The sequence below is a fragment of the Bufo bufo genome, chromosome 6, assembly GCF_905171765.1.
Source record: "Bufo bufo chromosome 6, aBufBuf1.1, whole genome shotgun sequence".
Lineage (NCBI taxonomy): Eukaryota > Metazoa > Chordata > Amphibia > Anura > Bufonidae > Bufo > Bufo bufo.
The window spans coordinates 328,271,120-328,289,485 of NC_053394.1; the positions used below are offsets into that span (position 1 = coordinate 328,271,120).

The 18,366-nt window shown below is 41.2% G+C and overlaps 1 protein-coding gene across 2 annotated transcripts in view; it reads left to right on the plus strand.

Moving 5' to 3' along the window:
* Positions 1 to 18,366, plus strand: part of LOC121003168 (arf-GAP with SH3 domain, ANK repeat and PH domain-containing protein 2-like) — a 138,083-nt gene that overhangs the window by 77,845 nt on the left and 41,872 nt on the right. For both annotated transcript variants that reach the window (XM_040434795.1, XM_040434796.1), the window contains exons 3-8: positions 521 to 666; positions 5,367 to 5,441; positions 8,116 to 8,165; positions 8,865 to 8,994; positions 11,100 to 11,185; positions 13,520 to 13,595. In XM_040434795.1, coding sequence (XP_040290729.1) covers positions 521 to 666; positions 5,367 to 5,441; positions 8,116 to 8,165; positions 8,865 to 8,994; positions 11,100 to 11,185; positions 13,520 to 13,595 — 563 coding nt within the window. The remainder of the gene's footprint in view (positions 1 to 520; positions 667 to 5,366; positions 5,442 to 8,115; positions 8,166 to 8,864; positions 8,995 to 11,099; positions 11,186 to 13,519; positions 13,596 to 18,366) is intronic.

Below are 18,366 nucleotides of genomic sequence, written 5' to 3' on the forward strand. Positions count from 1 at the left end.
CTTCTCTGCAGACCTATGCATCTTCTTGGTAACAGACTACATGCTCTCTGTAGTCTGTCCTGTTGTCGTCATATTGCCTTCCATCTGTTCCCCACCTAGACTAAATTTGTTACCTGAGCAAGTAGGGGGGCAGATGGAAGAGCGTATGACTATGGGATCAGACTTCACAGGGTTTGTTTGTAGTCTGTTACCATGGGGATGTATAAGTCTACAGTGTTGGACACAAAACTAAAGTCTTCTTAAGTTATTGTTTTTACAACTTATATAACTGCTTTATATAGAACAACTGTATATACATAGCCCTCTTTTTTTCAAGCATGGCTCTGTTGAAAGCCACCGTAGGTGACATGCAGCATTTTGTCCTTTGTGACATGATTAAAGTTCCTGCGAGTGTCCTCTCTTGTAGCACACGCTTCGTTGGTTTATGTCCGTCTTTGTTGTGACGTCACGTTGCTTACTGTTGTTTCCCTCTGTACAACTCTAGAAATTGATTACAGTATTTTGTATCTCCTCATTTCAGAACACATTACACACCTAGAGGTTTATATTGCAACATTGGAAAAACTATCATTAAACTGCCGGGACAATGGAGAAGAAGCTCTGAGCGACGCTTTCAATGCTTTCGCAGAGCTTTCTAAGGAATTGTTGACGCCAATGAAAAATGTGGTATGTGATATTTCTTCAGGCGCCAGAATTCTCAGAGGAGTCTCACTGGACAGCTTGTATGTTTGAGTATGCTCACTGTATTTAGGGTACTTTCACACTAGCGTTTTTCTTTTCCGGCACTGAGTTCCATCATAGGGGCTCAGTACCGGAAAAGAACTGATCAGTTTTATCCTAATGCATTCTGAATGCTGCGGTATTATCTCTGTCCAAAATTCCGGATCAGTTGCCAGAATGCCCAATCCGTAATGCCGGATTAATTTACATAGAAATGTATTAGTGCCGTATCCGGCATTAAAAATACCGCAGTGCCAGATCCGTCTTTCCGGTCTGCGCATGCGCAGACCTGTAAAAATGTGAAAAAAATATATAACGGATCCGTTTCTCCGGATGGCATGCGGAGAGACGGATCCGTTCTTGCAATGCATTTGCAAGATGGATCCGTCTACAAATGCTTTCCATTTGCATGCAGATTGCAAGATCCGGCAGGCAGTTCCGGTGACAGAATCACGGATCACTCTGCCGCAAGTGTGAAAGTAGCCTTCTTTGTGCCAATACGTTTATGTTAGATTTAGGCTCAATCTACACTGTGTCAGAGGTATAGGCAAAGAGGGTACCCCGATGGGTGCCGCTGACGTATGCCGCTGTATAGCCATGCATTGGCCCCCATGTTAAAAGAAGAATTCCACATGGTATACGTTTTGGTCATGCGACGCCTCTGTATAAAGTAGTGCAGCAGACTGTGCAATTCCATAAAATGGAAAAAAACTTATGGCAATGTATACCAGCCCAATGGAGGCCAAAAGGACATTCGTGTGGCCTCTGTCAAGTGAATGGGGAATATGGATAGATTTGACATGTGTCGGGAGATTTTCCAGTGCGTATGGCAAGCAATGTGAATGCAGCCTTAACCAGAATACAACTTATAACAAAACCTTACAGTGGCTAAGAAACTCTCTAGTACAACATATATACCTAAAATACCACCAAAAATAATGGGCCTCATTTGTCAAAATTGTCTGTCTTGAGGTCTGACCAGTCAGAGGTAAGATTTCATTTTTAAAAGCTCTGGGAAAAAATAAAGTTGTGTTGTGATCAGTTGCCATGAACGTGGTGTACAGGAGACATCTACTTCAGATACATCTCCTCAGTGGGGTTTACATCACAGCGCCCAGTGTCCGACAAGCAGAGAAGATGATGATTGTTTTTATAAAATTATGTAAAGCTACATCTGCACAAGACTGAGGATGACCCTCTACATGGTTAATAATCATTTTATAAAAGTTATAGTGATTGTCTAGGATTTAGATATTGATGACCTCTCCTCATGGTAGGGCATCAATATCAGATCACTGGGGGTCCAAAACCCAACACTGCCACCAATCAGCTATTCGTGGAAGTTGCTGGCATTGGAAACTATACAGTGAACTGAAGGCTCCGTCTTCATTGTAGTTTATGGCGCCAACATACTGCATTCACTTGAATTGGAGCTGAGCTGCAGTACCACGGCATGGACACTAGTGGTTGGAGCCTTCTGCTTCCAACTCTGTCTTTAACTTGGTTTGGTTAGTTCAGTGCATAGCTGTGGGGATGCTGGAGGGAATTGTGCTGAGGGAATAGTAGGATGCATTTCCTAGATCTAATTAAAAGGGTTTTCCTGGAATTTGATATTGATGACCAATCGTAAAGATAGCTCATCATTATCAGATCAGCGTGGGTCTGAGTCCCGGCATCCACATGATCAGATGTTTGAAGAAGCCGCTGCACTCACACAGCTTACCAAGCACAGCGCCGTACATTAGATAGTGGCTTTGCTTGGTATTGCAACTTAGCCCCATTCACTTGAATGGTAATGAGCTATGCCTAGGGCATCTGTCCAATGTAGGTGACATCACTGGCCTAGGGAGCCGTAAGCTGGGGCTGATTGTGGGAGGGGAGGGCCCCGGGAATCCAACCACTGCCGATCTAATATTGATGACCTATCCTGAGGATAGGCCATCAATATCAAACTCCCGGATATCCCCTTTACCTTTCTAATAAAGGCAACCTCTTTTGAAATAGAAGACAGCACAGCAATGGAAACTGGAAATGCTGCATTCGGCAGTCATAAATTAACAAGTTTGGGTTCCTGGTAATTCTACAGTTTTTTGACTCATGAGGTTAAAATAGCAATGACAGCAATAAGAAAGAGAGCAGCCTCTGGCACCATTCAGTTTAATCAAGCCAATTAATACTGATTGAAGATAAAGCATCAATATCAAGTCTACCGCTCAGTTGGTGGCTGTATCACGTTCAGCAGTTATAAAAATATCAAAAGAGTTGTCAGTGGTTAAAAAAGGGAATGGGGCTGAGCTGTAATACCGGACATGGTGTGAAATAACAAGAGAATTCCTATTTGCGTTACAAAGCCCCCACCAGTCATGGTCCGCTGCCAGTCTCTTCATCTTGGTCTTTCTTCCACACACAAGAAGATGCTACTTAGGCTACTTTCACACTTGCAGCAGAGGATAACGGCAGGCAGTTCCATCGCCGGAACTGCCTGCCAGATCCAGCAATCTGGACGCAAACTGATGGCATTTGTCAGACGAATCCGGATGCGGATCTGTCTGACAAATGGATCGAAATACCGGATCCATCTCTCTGGTGTCATCCTGAAAAATTGAACTGTTATTTATTTATATTTTTTGCATTTTTAAAGGTTTGCGCATGCGCAGACTGGAAAGCCGGATCTGTTTTGCTGGAACACTTAATGCCGGATCCGGCACTAATACACTTGTAAATTAATGCCAGATCCGGAATTCTGGCAAGTGTTCAGTATTTTTGGCCATAGAGAAAACTGCAGCATGCTGCGGTATTTTCTCTGTCCAAAAACATAAGAGGGACTGAACTGATGCATCCTGAACAGATTGCTTTCCATTCAGAATGCATTAGGATAAAACTGTGCCCCTGTGACGGAACTCAATACCGGAAAACAAAAACGCTGGTGTGAAAGTACCCTTAGCCTTTTCTAGTTGTATTGTTGGATCACTGAGAAAGAGGTGACTATATTTGCCGTCTTTTTTTAACTAACAAAACTAATTCACTGAATAGGGATCGGATGGATTAAGCTTAAAAACACAATTCTTTATTAGTATATAAATTTAAAATTATCCACTGACATAAACAAAAAAAAAGGCTACACTTGGTGCATCATCCGTGCTGCGGACGCGTATTCACTAGCACTGATGGTGTGCAATGAACAAACTATCGCCCACAGATCTAATGTGATGTTTGTATAGAGGCTGGGGCTATTGTATTGTGCAGTCCCAGTTTCCTCACCAAATCTGAAATTAATGAAGGGTCTCTATCCTCACTAGGAGAGATCTATAGTGCTAAGACCCCTACGGACCCTACCTCTGCTAAACTTCAAATTGGCTAACTATAAAGAGCCCTGCTCGACGCGTTTCTAAAATCCCTAAAGCGGGTTTTTCATCAGGAGCATACATGGAGCCTGTCAGACAGAGGGAACAAGCGATTGCTACACGTAAATCGTGCAGCAGCACCGTTGCTGCTATGGTCGTAATTAATTTCAGATTTCAGAATTGTGTTTTTAGCTTAATTCGTCTGATCCTATTCAGTGAATTAGTTGTATTGTTGACCCACCTCAGCTTGTAATTGGCTGATTGTTCCTCTTGTGTGTCTGGAGGAATCGGGAAGTAGGGACTGATTGGGGACTGTAACACATCAGAACGAGCGCAGGAGGGGAGTATGAAATGTTTTATTACTTTACATAATTTTGGACCTTTTTTTTTTTACAAAATTTCAATTGGACTGTCAACCCCTTTCTAAAAAAAAGAAGTTCCCATTCTAGATTTGATTGTCTTGAGAGTAGATGTGCCATGCCACATACAAAGTCAGCAAGGTGATTGGTGAAGTCGCTGCTGGACCCTATAAGAAGAAAATGGAACATGAGCAATGTTAAAGGTGTTTTCCTCTGCATAGGTCATCAGTATCTCATCGGTGGGGTCCGACACCCGGGACCCCCACCAATCAGCTGTTTGAGAAGGCATCGGTGCTCCTGTGAGTGCCGTGGCCTTCTCACAGCTTTTGCAAGGCCAGTGACGACACGTTCATCTGTCACGTGGCCTAGGTGCAGCTCCTCTATACAATGTATTACTATGTATTACTGTAAAGGGGCCGCAGAGCTCACAGGAGCACCATTGCCTTCTCAAACAGCTGATTGGTAGAGGTCCGGGGTGTCAGACCCCCACCGATCAGATGCTGATGATCTATCCCAGAGCATAGGTCGTAAGTAGTAAAATCTTGGAAAACCCTTCTAATTTTACGTTCCCCTTTAAGAAATGAGTAAGACTCTGTAAGAATATATTCTTTATATCTTAATCTGATAACGTGTTAATTACTGCCATTAAAAGGCTACGTTGACTGTGATCATTTATTATTATGTTTGTCGTGCTGCTCCCCAAAGGTGACTTGGGCATACGTTGATCCTCCTCAGATCTCACTGTATAAAGAGATAAGATAATGTCTGTGGGGACAGGCTTTGATGAGAATGATTGTGTGCCATGAATAGATGGATTATATCATGCATTTAGATGTATAATATATTCCCTGAGAGACTGCTGACTAGGGTTTAACAGTATATGTGAGAAATGATCTGCTTGACTTATCTAACAGTCATTAACTTGCATATTTGTCTCCAACAGCTGCAGAGTTTTAATCACAACATTAATTACTTTCTAAACTCTCTGGTCAAAGGAGATCTGAAGGAAGTTAAAGGGGTGAGTTTCCGGGAAGTAACTCTGCGAGCGTTGTTTAGCTTGTCCTGTCATATCTCACACGTTAGTCACGTTATTGGGTAGCCATTATGGAGTCGAATGGAGGAAACCAGTCCCTTACTTCCAGCACACTAGATGGCAGCTTCATATGTTTTAAGTACGAATATCCATTCATCACTCTAGATTCCTGAAGCTGATATGATAATTCAGCAATATAGCCTTCATTTTTTAATGTTGTCTTGGTTTCAAACTGAGAGGACACAAAGATGCGTGCCCTTTGATTTAGAAGAAGGCATTTGGCCTCAGGACACAAGACACATAGGACAACTGTGAGCACAAATATACAAAAAATGTATTCAGTACTACTTGTGACCACCTTCTTAACAGTCAACCAGGCTTTCAGTGGGTTCTCCAGTCTAGGATGAGAGTAGGTCAGTCATTTTAATATGTATTGAACTTTCAGTTTGTAATATACTGACCTATGTGGGCTTTATCTGGAGATCGGAACTCCCATCGCATGACCCTGTTCAGTAAACAAGATGGAGCTTCGCCAACATCATGTCCACCTCTTTTTTTGTGTCTTCCAGTCCAGATCGCATTCCCACTATGGGCAGTCAGTAGGTGCTGCCGGATTCCCTCCCCTAGTTCATAGGAAGGTTCGTTCAGCCGATCTATGGCCCTTCTAAATAGCCCACCGATCAGTTGGCAAACAAGTGGGGATGTGCGGCTGACTATATGCAAACTATACGAGGGACAAACACTCGTATTAACAATCGTTCGTCCCTCGAAAGTCTGTGAGTTCCATTGCAGATGATAAAAAAAAAACTATAATGATATAATGTCTCGCATGGGTTGGCTTTAGGATTTGGATTTTGCAACATGACCTAGCATTTAGGAACCCGTAAATTCCTTCTGAATGACAGCAAGGTCTTAGGCAAGGACGACATGGATGAGAAATGAAATTAAATTAATGGGATCGCTGCGGCAGTCGCAAGAAATCCAACACGGCAGTCGTGCAACCAGTGTCGCCGTGTAGCCCCTGTCTTAGGGTACATTCATACAACCGTGTGTAATCCTTTCCATTTTGCGGTCCGCAAATAACGGAACCGTGTGTCCGCATTTTGCGGACGATTTAACTCCGTTTGTGTTCCGTATGTCTTCTGTAAAAAAATGGAAGGCAAAAAAAGAGAGAGAGAGAAAAAAAAGAATTAAGGCCTTCAATATTACGGATCCTTAAAAAAACGGATGACATACGGAAACCATTCCGTATGTCATCCACAGTTTGCGGATCCATTGACTTGAATGTGGCTGCGGACCGATCTGTGCGGACAATAGTAGTACAAGCTTCATATTTTTGCAGACTATAAATGCAGAAACACGGATGCGGACAACATACTGAACATTGGCCGCACATTTTATTCACCCATAAGAATGAATGGATCCGCATCTATTCCGCAAAATGCGGAACGGATGCGTATCAGACGCAAATAAAATTATACGGTCGTGTGAATGTACCCTTAGGCCTATTGCACACGACCGTATGGCTTTTTCAGTGTTTTGCGGTCTGCATAAAACAGATCCGCAAAAAATATGGATGACGTCCGTGTGCATTCTGTTTTTTGCGGAACGGAACAGCTGGCCCCTGATAGAACAGTACTATTATGCGGACAATAATAGGACATGTTCTATGTTTTAACGGAGCGGAAAAATGGAAATAAGGAAACGGAAGGCATACGCAGTACCTTCCGTTTTTTTCCCCGGACCCATTAAAATGAATGGTTCCATATACGGAATGCAAAAAACTGATGCACGAAAACTTATTTTGTTTCCATGTCCGTTCCGTTTTTTTGCGGATAGGATGCGGACCCATTCATTTCAATGGGTCTGCAAAAAAATGCGGACAGTACACCGTGTGCTATCCGCATCTGTATGTCTGTTCCGTAGCCCCACAAAAAAAATATAACATGTCCTATTCTTTTCTGTTTTGCGGGGAGGATAGGCATATACAATGGATCCGCAAAAAAAAACGGATACCATACAGATGTCATCCGTTTTTTTTTGAAGCTTCGCAAAATGCGGACCGCAAAACACATACGGTCGTGTGCATATAGCCTTAAGAAATATATATTTCCCCGAACATCAGCTGAAAAACTTTGAACGGTGAAGAAGATTCAGTATTTTCCGAGTATGACTGCAATATCAGACCAAAGGGGGTTTGTAGCCTGTTGCTCTGGAGACATAGATAAGACTTCATAGACGCGTGGGCATAAAACAATACAATATTTTTTAATTGAAACTATTTACAAAGTTGTTCCAATCTTTTTTTATTTTTTTTATTTAAAGGGGTATTCTGGTTGTACCCATTTATCCCCCATACACAAGACAGAAAATAACTATTAGATCAAGTGCTTGGCTATTTCTGGAACTCCCATAGAGATGAATGAAAAGTCAGTGAACATGTGTGAACTGGCCCAGCATTCATGTCGGGGAGACCTGCAGGGTACAGGGTCCTCATTCTTATGATCATCGGTGTCCCAACAGTAGGTCCCCCCACAATCTAATAGTTATCCCCTATCTACAGGATAGGGGATAATGTGATACAATCAGAATACCCCTTTTAAGATTATAAGATTAATTGGACTTTTATCTGTTTTTAATTTTTTTTTATTTATTGCAGGACCTAAAGAAGCCATTTGATAAAGCTTGGAAGGACTATGAAAATAAATTGTAAGTTGGACATTCACGCTAACAGCAATTTTTGTTTGATCTCTATTTTTTTATAAGGAAATTGGAATATGAGCTTAATAGTTTCCATACTTTTTCCTGAATATGTGTGGTCAAGTTTGTACAAGCAGACATTGTAATTGGGAACAACTGTGTTTCGTATTTACGTTTATCATTCATTTCTAGTGTTCCTGTAATCCCTGGGTTACCAATTGATTCTTTAACAGAGTTTTTTCTAGGATAGGTCATCAATACCAGATTGACAGGGGACTAACTTAAGGAAGCCCACAGGTCTCCTCCCAGCTTACCAAGTACAGCGCCATCCATTTGATAATGGTTGTGGTTGTTATGGTTATTGCAGTCTTATTTACTTGTATAGAACTAAGCTGTGCCTGGCCATGTGACCGATGAACATAAATTTACTGGCCTAAGAAGAGGCTGTGGCGCTCACAGGAGCACCATGGCCTCTTCAAATTGCTGATCGGCGGGGGTGCCTAGAATTGGACCATCAATCACCATGGCCTGAGGGTAGGCCATCAATATGAAAATCTCAGATGACCCCTTAAAGTCTACAGATATTCATTTCACTTGGCAGATTTCCTTGTGCTACATAATTTTTTTATTTTTTTTATTTTATTATGTGAATCCATTATAATTTTAGTTTTTTTTTTTTTTTATGCAATGGTGAATATGTTTTGATAGCACGAAAATAGAGAAGGAGAAGAGAGAGTTGGCCAAGCAGTATGGGATGGTGAGGAATGAGGTGGCAGGAGGAGAAATCGCTGAAGAGCTGGAGAAAGAGCGTAGGATGTTCCAGTTACAGATGTGTGAAGTAAGATGCTATACTTGTATTTCACCATATGCTGCCTGCATTTATCGTAGTAGTCCCTGTATTGCCACTTGTGTACACCAGTAACTGCCATGTACAGTGTTTTTATGCAGGAAATTCCTGTAACAGAAACTGAACATTCTGCATGTATTAGCACTAGGGATGAGCGAATCAACTTCGGATGAAACATCCAAAGTTGATTCGCATAAAACTTTGTTCTAATACTGTACGGAGCAAGCGCTCCATACAGTATTAGAATGTGTTGGCTCAGATGACGTCAGGTAATGACTTCAAAAATTAATTTCCTCTGTTAAATACCCTTTCCCGAACTCGGGTTCGGTTGCAAAGTACCACTTCAGAAGATCAAATATAAGATCAGCTATAAAATACATAAATTAACTTGCCTCTCCTGCTCCAGACTGCGCGGTCTTCTTGCACTCACCGCTCCATAGTCTTCTGATGGCCCCACGCTGCACTGTGACTTGACGTTGCACAGAGCCAGGTCATAGTGCACGCCTACTCTCACTATGTCGTGATGCTATATGCAGTCGGGACACTGCACTGCGGCGCCGGGAAGAACACCAGGGAGTGGTCAGTACAGCGCTTCACTCACCTCCCCCGGCAAATCCTGCAAACTAATGGAAGCGCTCATTAGTATTTGCTTTATAAGACGCACTGACATGTTTCCCCCACTTTAGGGGGTAAAATTGCGTCTAATAAAGCGAAACATATGGTATATTACATCATATACTTAGGGCTCATGCACACAAACACATTTTGTGCGGATGTGGGCTCAATGGGGCCACATAAGATGCGGATAGCACCCCATGTCAGTTCCATGGCACCTGCAAAAAAAAAAAAACATGTCCTATTCTTGTCCGTTTTACGGACAAGGATAGGAGTGTTCTATAGAGGCCAGGACGTTCCATTCCTCAAAATGCGGTAAGCACACGGACGGTATCCATATTTTGCAGACTTCAAAAACAGCTATAGTCGTATGTATAAGCCCTTAGTAATATAATTACTCTTTTATTTGTCTTTAGTGGTAAAAATAATTTAAGGAGGACTTTTCGCCCTGAAATGCAGGGCAATCTACAAGCAGCATGTTATAGAGCAGGAGAAGCTGAGCAGATTTATATATAGTTTTGAGAGAAAAGATTCAGCAAAACATGCAATTTATACATTTAAAGGGACACTTCTGTCAGAAAGGGGTATAATATTAATAGAAAACCTTTTTTATATTTTTTTTTGGGCAGTGCAATGCCGTTTAAAATTAAATACAAAATGTTATTCTTCTCTAGCAGTCAGCATAGAGAGATACAACTCCTAGATAGATCGTGATGCCAGTGTGTGCTTTCTGTGCTGTAAGAGAAAGATGTTACTGTATGTGTTGGTAAAATAGTTGATTAGTAGAATTAGGCTAACAGTATGACAGCTGTTCTCTTGACAGGCTTAGATAAAGATTTTCACAGAAGAGCACTGCACTTATCAGTGTAATGTGTGATGCTCTAAGTGAGTTACTCATCCCCTTCTGGTCGGAGTGAATGGTCTGAGTGAGAAAGTCAAGCAACCAGGCTAAAAGTCCAAAGAAAGGAGGAAAAAATTATATTCATTGTCACAGGCTGTTAATATGTGATAGTGTGATTAAAAATGTTGATATTAGTGTCCTTTTAAATCTCTGCTTTTTTTTGTTCAGTTGTACACAGGGCTGTTATCCAGAAATAGATAATGATGACCTATCCTCAAGGATAGGTCTTTATTATCACATCGGCTAGGGACCGAGTCCCAGCACCTCCAGCGATCAGCTGTTAAAGAGAATTGCACAGTTATGGGGAGCTCAGTTGGCTTCCGGCAGCACACCAAGCACAGCACCATACATAGTAGGACTTGTGACCGAATGTACATTGACGTCACATGGCCTAGGAAGAGGCTGCAGTGCTCATGGAGCGCCTCTTCTAACAGCTGATCGCCGGGTGTTGGGACCCCCGCCAATCTGATATTGATGACCTATCCTGAGGATAGGTCATCAATATTAATTACCGGATAAATATTAATGAATAAGGTCCATGCAAACCACATGAACTCTTAATTTCTCGTTTAATTTCTAGTATCTGATAAAAGTCAATGAAATCAAAAGCAAGAAAGGCGTGGATCTTTTACAGAACCTTATCAAGCATTACAACTCACAGTGCAAGTAAGATCCCAGTGCTTCTGTACAAACCTTCCTCCATCAGTGTCGTCAATCTCCATATAGATGTTGTAGGTCCTGTTAGAACCATGGGGGTAATTTATCATTAAAGCCATTTTTTCTTTAGTCTTCCTTGCTGTAATTTGCACCTAGTTTATTAGTTGTTGCATGCTGTTTGATAAATGTAGCACATCTTTATCTTGGAGGGGTATTCCGTTTTAATCTTTTTAATTATGTGTTTACATAATAGGAAATCATACAGTTTTCTAATATATATGCATTAAAAATTATGCATATATACTTTTCTTATATCAGACAGCTGACCCCTATATGCTGAGGAATGGTATAGCCCATGTATCAGTCCTATGTAATGTATCCATGGTCCTACTGAAACATGGCATCAGTCTTGTGACGCACATCACATCATATAATTCCTGACATTCAGTACAGTGTTACATGACCTATATGTGCTAGGTCACCACATAGAACACATTCATGTGATAACTAAACAGGACTAGTGGTGGAATAATATTTATTGTGGTTATTACAGTAACTACATCACTGTGTATACACATGGGGGCCTGTCTCTAGGTTATTTGCAAAATGGCCACCTGTCTCCAGGTGTTGTTGTAAAGTGGCTGCCTGTCACCAGGTGATGTTAATAAAGTTCAGTGTAAAAAAACAAACAATCTGAAATCAGAGATCTGCTTCTAGACAGACACTGTAAGACATGATGAGGTGCTGCCGCAAGTAGTAATACTGTATATATTGTATATGTTCTGCTCCTCAATACACTAGTATTCACCTGTTAGATACCTGGGCAGTTAACTGTAAGCCAGATCACATGACACGTGTGATGCTCACATGATGGCTGACATGACGAACACCATGTTTGTTTAGTCCTTTTCAGCTCTCCTATGGATGCATTTTACAGGACTAAAATGGGTTACTGCATGAATATAATAGAGGTCTGTGAGCAAATTTTTAAATAAATGTATATTAGAAAAATTTTCAAATCCCATTTCTTAAATAATTAAATGTAATAATTAACACTGGGATACCTCTGTCAGTGAAAGCACGTGGAGCAAGGGTGCACAGAGTAGTTTGTGCCTACCCTGTGTGCACTTAAATGTCCATTTGCAAATGGACTAAAAGTACTTTTTCTCCAGAATGAAGCAATTGATTGCTAATAGGGATGAGCGAATCGACTTCGGATGAAACATCCGAAGTCGATTCGCATAAAATTTTGTTCCAATACTGTACGGAGAAGGAGCTCAGTACAGTATTAGAATGTATTGGCTCCGATGAGCTGAAGTTATTGCTTTGCAAAGTGTCACGAGACTTCGGGTAATAACTTCATAAATTAATTTGTACTGTAAAAAAACATTTCCCGGACTCTGGTTTGGTTCCAAGTGGTACCTTGGAACTGAACCCGAGTTCGGGAAATGTTTTTTTTTTACAGTAGAAATCAATTTATGAAATTATTACGCAAAGTCTCGCGAGACTTCGCAAACTAATAACTTTGGCTCATCGGAGACAATGCATTCTAATACAGTACGGAGCACTCGCTCCGTACAGTATTGAAACAAAGTTTTATGCAAATCGACTTTGGATGAAGTCTATTCACTCATCCCTAATTGGTAAGTAAAAGGTACCATTACATTCAGCGGAGTTAGACCTACAATGCATTATACCTGCTGAAACAGTGAATTTCTTGGTAATGGATCCCTTTAATTAATTGCCCCATGAACGTATTGTGCTGAAAATCCATGATCAGTATGATCCGTGTGCGCAGAGACTGTAGGTCCCTGTTGCTCAATGCCATAGAAATAAGTAAAATGCCATTAGCGAAGAGTCATGACCTGACTCCTCTCTACAGTTACTAGAATCAAAAAGCTGCATTGCTCTACAGAGCACTTCACCTCTTCTTCAGGACAAGAAGGTTTCCATAGCTTCCCACTTCAAATTCTGCTTTAAAATCGTAAAATAAAAAATTTGATTATATCTTATTAGCCTTATTTTCACACATCTACAGAAGGCAGATGTATTTGTTATGCTCCACATAGAGACCCAAAGACATTCCCTCTGATGTACAAGTGATTGCTCTTTTAACATGAGAACTGCTAGATTGCTCAGCCGGAGAGTCATTCTGATAAATAAGGGCTGTCATGTAAAAGCACACCGAGATAAAAATGTTACCGAGTCACGACTGCAGCTCCTATAGTCAGAGAGCAGCGGCTCAGAGATGACTGCATTTAGTAATTGCATAGGCACTGTACAGTCCCTCGCATGTGTACATCAAAGTGGTGACATGACCCCAGAATAATGACTTATTTGTAGCTTTCTGCAGGAATGTTTGCAAGCCACCGAAAAATTGAAATCCTACATTGAGGGCCTGACCACTGAATTGCAGATTGTGAGTATTGCTATATCTTCCTCGGAGTCAGAACTGCTGTTATGCATCATTTCACATAAAATCCATATCGTTCTGTATGTTGTGGGGCTTGTGTGTTACATATATAATACATGCTATGGTTGACAGGGTTTGCTGTGTGGGGTGAGACTTTTCTATCATAGTGAACTGGGGGTCTGGCCCAGCGGACACTTCTGCCAGTGCAACGCATGCCACGGCAGCCATGCCACCCAACATTTAAGGATGTCTCTGAGGTCAAACGGGAGATCAAAAGTGGAAGCACACTTTAAGGGGGGAGTCTGTTATCCTTATGAAACTTAGTGCAGCCCCAGCAGGTACCGCCCACCGGATTTTAATGCTGCCCTTGCTTTTATTATCCATGTCTCCATTTTAAAGAAAATCAATTTTTTTTATAAATATATGGAAATGAGGCCTTGACTGCAACAAGGTTGGTGTCGTCGATTTCATTGCACACAGGCTCCACTCCTTTCTCTGGCCAGCCCTTCCATTTGATAGCTGGCAGAGCCAAGCAGTCATGCCTAAATCTCAGCTTGCTCTACGCGAATACGCCATTTGTTAACATTTCGGTACAAGCGCAGTGCGTCTTAATATCTCCACAGGATGCTAAACAGGCTACCATACATGCGCCAAGATGCAGTCACAATGCCGCATTCACGACAATACAGAGCCAGGCAAGATTTCGGCATAACTTCCTGGCTCTTTCCGTCAACTTCAAAAAACGAGCGCAGAGACAAACTTCTACAAAAATATAATAGCTTTATTAGTAATACATATAATATCCAAATTGGAGTCTGGGGAAAAAAGGGCCAGATGGAAAAAGACACAGAGAAAGCGGGGAGCTGCCCTCTATCAAAAAACGATGTCAACAGTATGTTTAGTAACATGCAACAGCAATATCAGACAAATGGCACGTAAGGATGAACATGTGTTATATATGGTCTTATGGGGTATCTATAATAAAAACAACACAAGGCCACCACTTAAATAGTCAAAATGTGGCCTGAGTAATAAGCAGAGCTGACCAATTATAGTCAGACCACACAATATACTCTGCAGATGTAATAGATCTGCAACTACAGACCATACATAAACCACAAAGATTCATAATCCAGAAAAATTCTGGATGGATACTAGAGGAATAACCTCGATGTGACCTAAAAGGTAAATGCACATGCAGATATCATAGCCTTCAAAAATACATCAAGCAACTCATGGTAGAGCGCACATACCCTGAGACATAATTGTAAGACCAGAGGAGTAAAGCTCCACGCGAAAAAACCTCGAAGCACGTTTCACCCTGAAGGCTTCGTCAGGAGGTAAGACATAATTAAAATCCAGGGTATATATAGGAGAGGGAAGTGCGTAAAATTATTGAAAAATATCCTCACCTGCGCTCCACATATCGGGCGCGATTCCCCCATGATGGGCGACGCCATCCTTCAGCGCGTCTTGACCAAGTCACCACGCATGACCATATGCGCGATGACGGCAACAGAGTACGTCAGGACGGGGCCGGACAGCGCATGCGTAGGTCCGCGACCCGGTGGAACGCAGATGATAGGAAGGGCCGCCTATTCTAAAGCTACATGGAACGCAAACCAACTAAATAAAGGGAAGAGCTAATTACATTAATGCCTAAATATAATATATATTATTAAAAATACCAAAAATCAAATATGGAACATATGGGATCTCAAAATCCAAATGAATGAAAGTGTTCACGGTGACTATGATATTGACGTAAGTGAATATTAACCCTATCAATCCTACTACAGTGAATCATATTTGTACATGATTTATCAAACATAATTATAGGTTCATATTCCACAGAAAGGACCTGTGAAAGCAAGTGACAAGTGCTATTAATGATACTCACAAAATGTAAAATACAGATATATAAAAATTCCAAAAACAGTAAAGTACAAGGGGAGGGGGGAAAGATGTGGATGTACCCAGCAGAAATCATAGAAAATGGTTCGTGGTGGGTAACAGTCAATCCAACCACACCGTGAAAGACAATAAAAAGTGATGACCATACTAACAAGATATCCCAAAGCTCATAAGGATTACATTTCCACATAAAAGTACATACAAAAATAGAAAATAAAAAATTATAAAAATAAAAAAGATTCTCGACATATCTTCTTTATCCTGTGTTCACTGCAGCTTCAGAGACCTCTTCCATTTTTTCTGCGTATTAATTCTGTATTCACAAGGACGCTCCTTCCACATTGTATGTTGACGCCTCCTCAGACATCTCATCAATTGAAGACATAGCATAACACCTCAAAAGATAAGTAAATAGACAAACATAAATGTAAAAAAAGCATCAACATACAGAATACCCTGAAATTTAAATTTGCGCATAATTACAAGAAAGGTTTGAAGCTGTTTGATTCGTTGAGACCACAAGGAACCATAGTGTCCAACATCACTATCCATTTTGTTTCCCTACGTAATAGAGCCTGTTTAATATCACCACCTCTCGACCCTAATCTGATCCTGCCTATGCCTCTTACTCTTAACCCTCTTGGGTCGCAGGCATGATATTTCCAAAAATGTTGTGGAACAGATTTGTAGCCCATCTAAATCCTTTTCTAGAACTCTTGACTCCGCTCGTATTCTATTAGCATGTTCCAAGATACGGACTTTAAGGGCTCTTGTGGTCATCCCGATGTAAAGTAGGTCACATGGACATATGATCAAATATATCACTGCTTCTGTATTGCACGTGATGTTATGAACGATCTTATATTCCACCAAAAGTGGTGGAACAGGTCATACTGTATATTTACAAGCTGCACAATTACCACAGGTAAAGGATCCCCATTTGGGACCTCTACTGCCAAACACATTGCTAGATACATTTGGTATGTAATGACTCTTTGTCAGAAGGTCACATAGATTCCGTGATCTCTTCCACGTTTCCGTCAACTATCAGAGGAAGCGACTTGCCAGAGAAAGGAGCTTGTGCGCAACCAGAGCAGCGGCACTGCCCTCATTGCACTCATTTGCATATTTATAACGAACAGATTTTCTCTAAAATTGAGCCACCGATTGTGAAAGCAAGGGCACCATTAAATTCAGGCATGCAATACCTATTTGGACTGTGCTTTATTTCATAGGGAGGTCACTGATGGTAGACTCACTTTAAAGGTGTATTCGTATATGGCAGCTTGCATACCTTGACATCAAGAACTGCCCAAACATTGCGCTGTCAAAGTTGACATATATTTCTGCATTTTTTTATTTATTGTAATTTTTTTTTACATGTATTAATTAATTGTAAATTCTTTAAAGGGCTTTTCCATGAATAACTATGTTTTAATTGATGGTGCATGCAGCCTGCCTCTGCTGTTATAAGATTCATACCTGCTCCCTGCCTCGATAGTCATTCACGCTGACTCTCTTCGTTACCATTTTCTGGTCCGTGATGTATTTACTTCCTCCACAGCATGGGCTTGGTCACCTGCTGCATTGCAGAAAACCGCTGACTTCAGTGGTGATGTTGCTCATCTCTTTTATGGCCAGGGTTGCCAACCGTCTAGAAATTTCTGGACAGTCCATAGAAATAGGCAGCGTTTTTTCCTGTGTCCGTGAAAAAAATAATTTATGTCTGCGATTTTTTTGGAGGCTGGTGATAGTTGACAAGATTATTTTGGTGGTAATTATCATCATTTTACAGCTCACAGTACATGCTGCTAATGACTTATTATCAGTATATTAAGCATGTATCACTTTATAATCTTTACCATTCATTATGGTTTTCCAATTTGTCCATAAAAAAATGTTGGCTGTCCGTGATTTTGGGATAAGTTATCCAGAAAAAAGAAAAATTCTGGTTGGCAACCCTGGTCACGGCTGAAGCCAGTTATTGGCTGCAGCAGAGCAGGTGAACTTGCCCATGATGCCAGGGAGGAAGTAAACAAGCTGCAGACTGAAAGATGGACACTTGGGACTTAAAACTACATCAGATTTTCACACAAACCCTAAGGCCTCTTTCACACGGGCGTCACGGATTTGGGCCAGATAAGATGCGGGTGCGTCGTGGGAAAATGCACAATTTTTTCGTGCGAGTGCAAAACATTTTAATGCGTTTTGCATGCGCATGAGAAAAATCGGCATGTTTGGTACCCGAAACCTGGACTTCTTCACAGAAATTCGGGTTTGGGTTAGGTGTTACATGGTTATAAGGGAAAATAATAGCATTCTTAATACAGAATGCTAAGTAAAATAGCGATGGAGGGGTTAAAATAAATAAATAATTTAACTCCCCTTAATACACTTGTTCGCGAAGCCCGGCTTCTCTTCTTTCTTCTTCTTTGAGAAAAAGGACCTGTGGTGACGTCACTGCGCTCATCACATGGTCCGTCACATGATCCATCGCCATGGTGACGTCCCCACAGGTCCTTTTCCTCACAGATCATCAAAGAAGAAGACAGAAGAGAAGCCGGGCAGCGCGAACAAGTGGATGAGGTAAGTTAAATTATTATTTAGTTATTTTTTTAACCCCTCCATCCCTATTTTACTAAGAATTCAGTGTTAAGAGTGCTATTATTTTCCCTTATAACCATGTTATAATGGAAAATAAAAATTGATCGGGTCCCCATCCCGATCATCTCCTAGCAGCCATGCGTGAAAATCGCACCGCATCCGCACTTGCTTGCGGATGCTTGCGATTTTCACGCAGCCCCATTTACTTCTATGGGGCCTGCGTGAAAAACGCACAAAATATAGCTTGCTGCGATTTTCA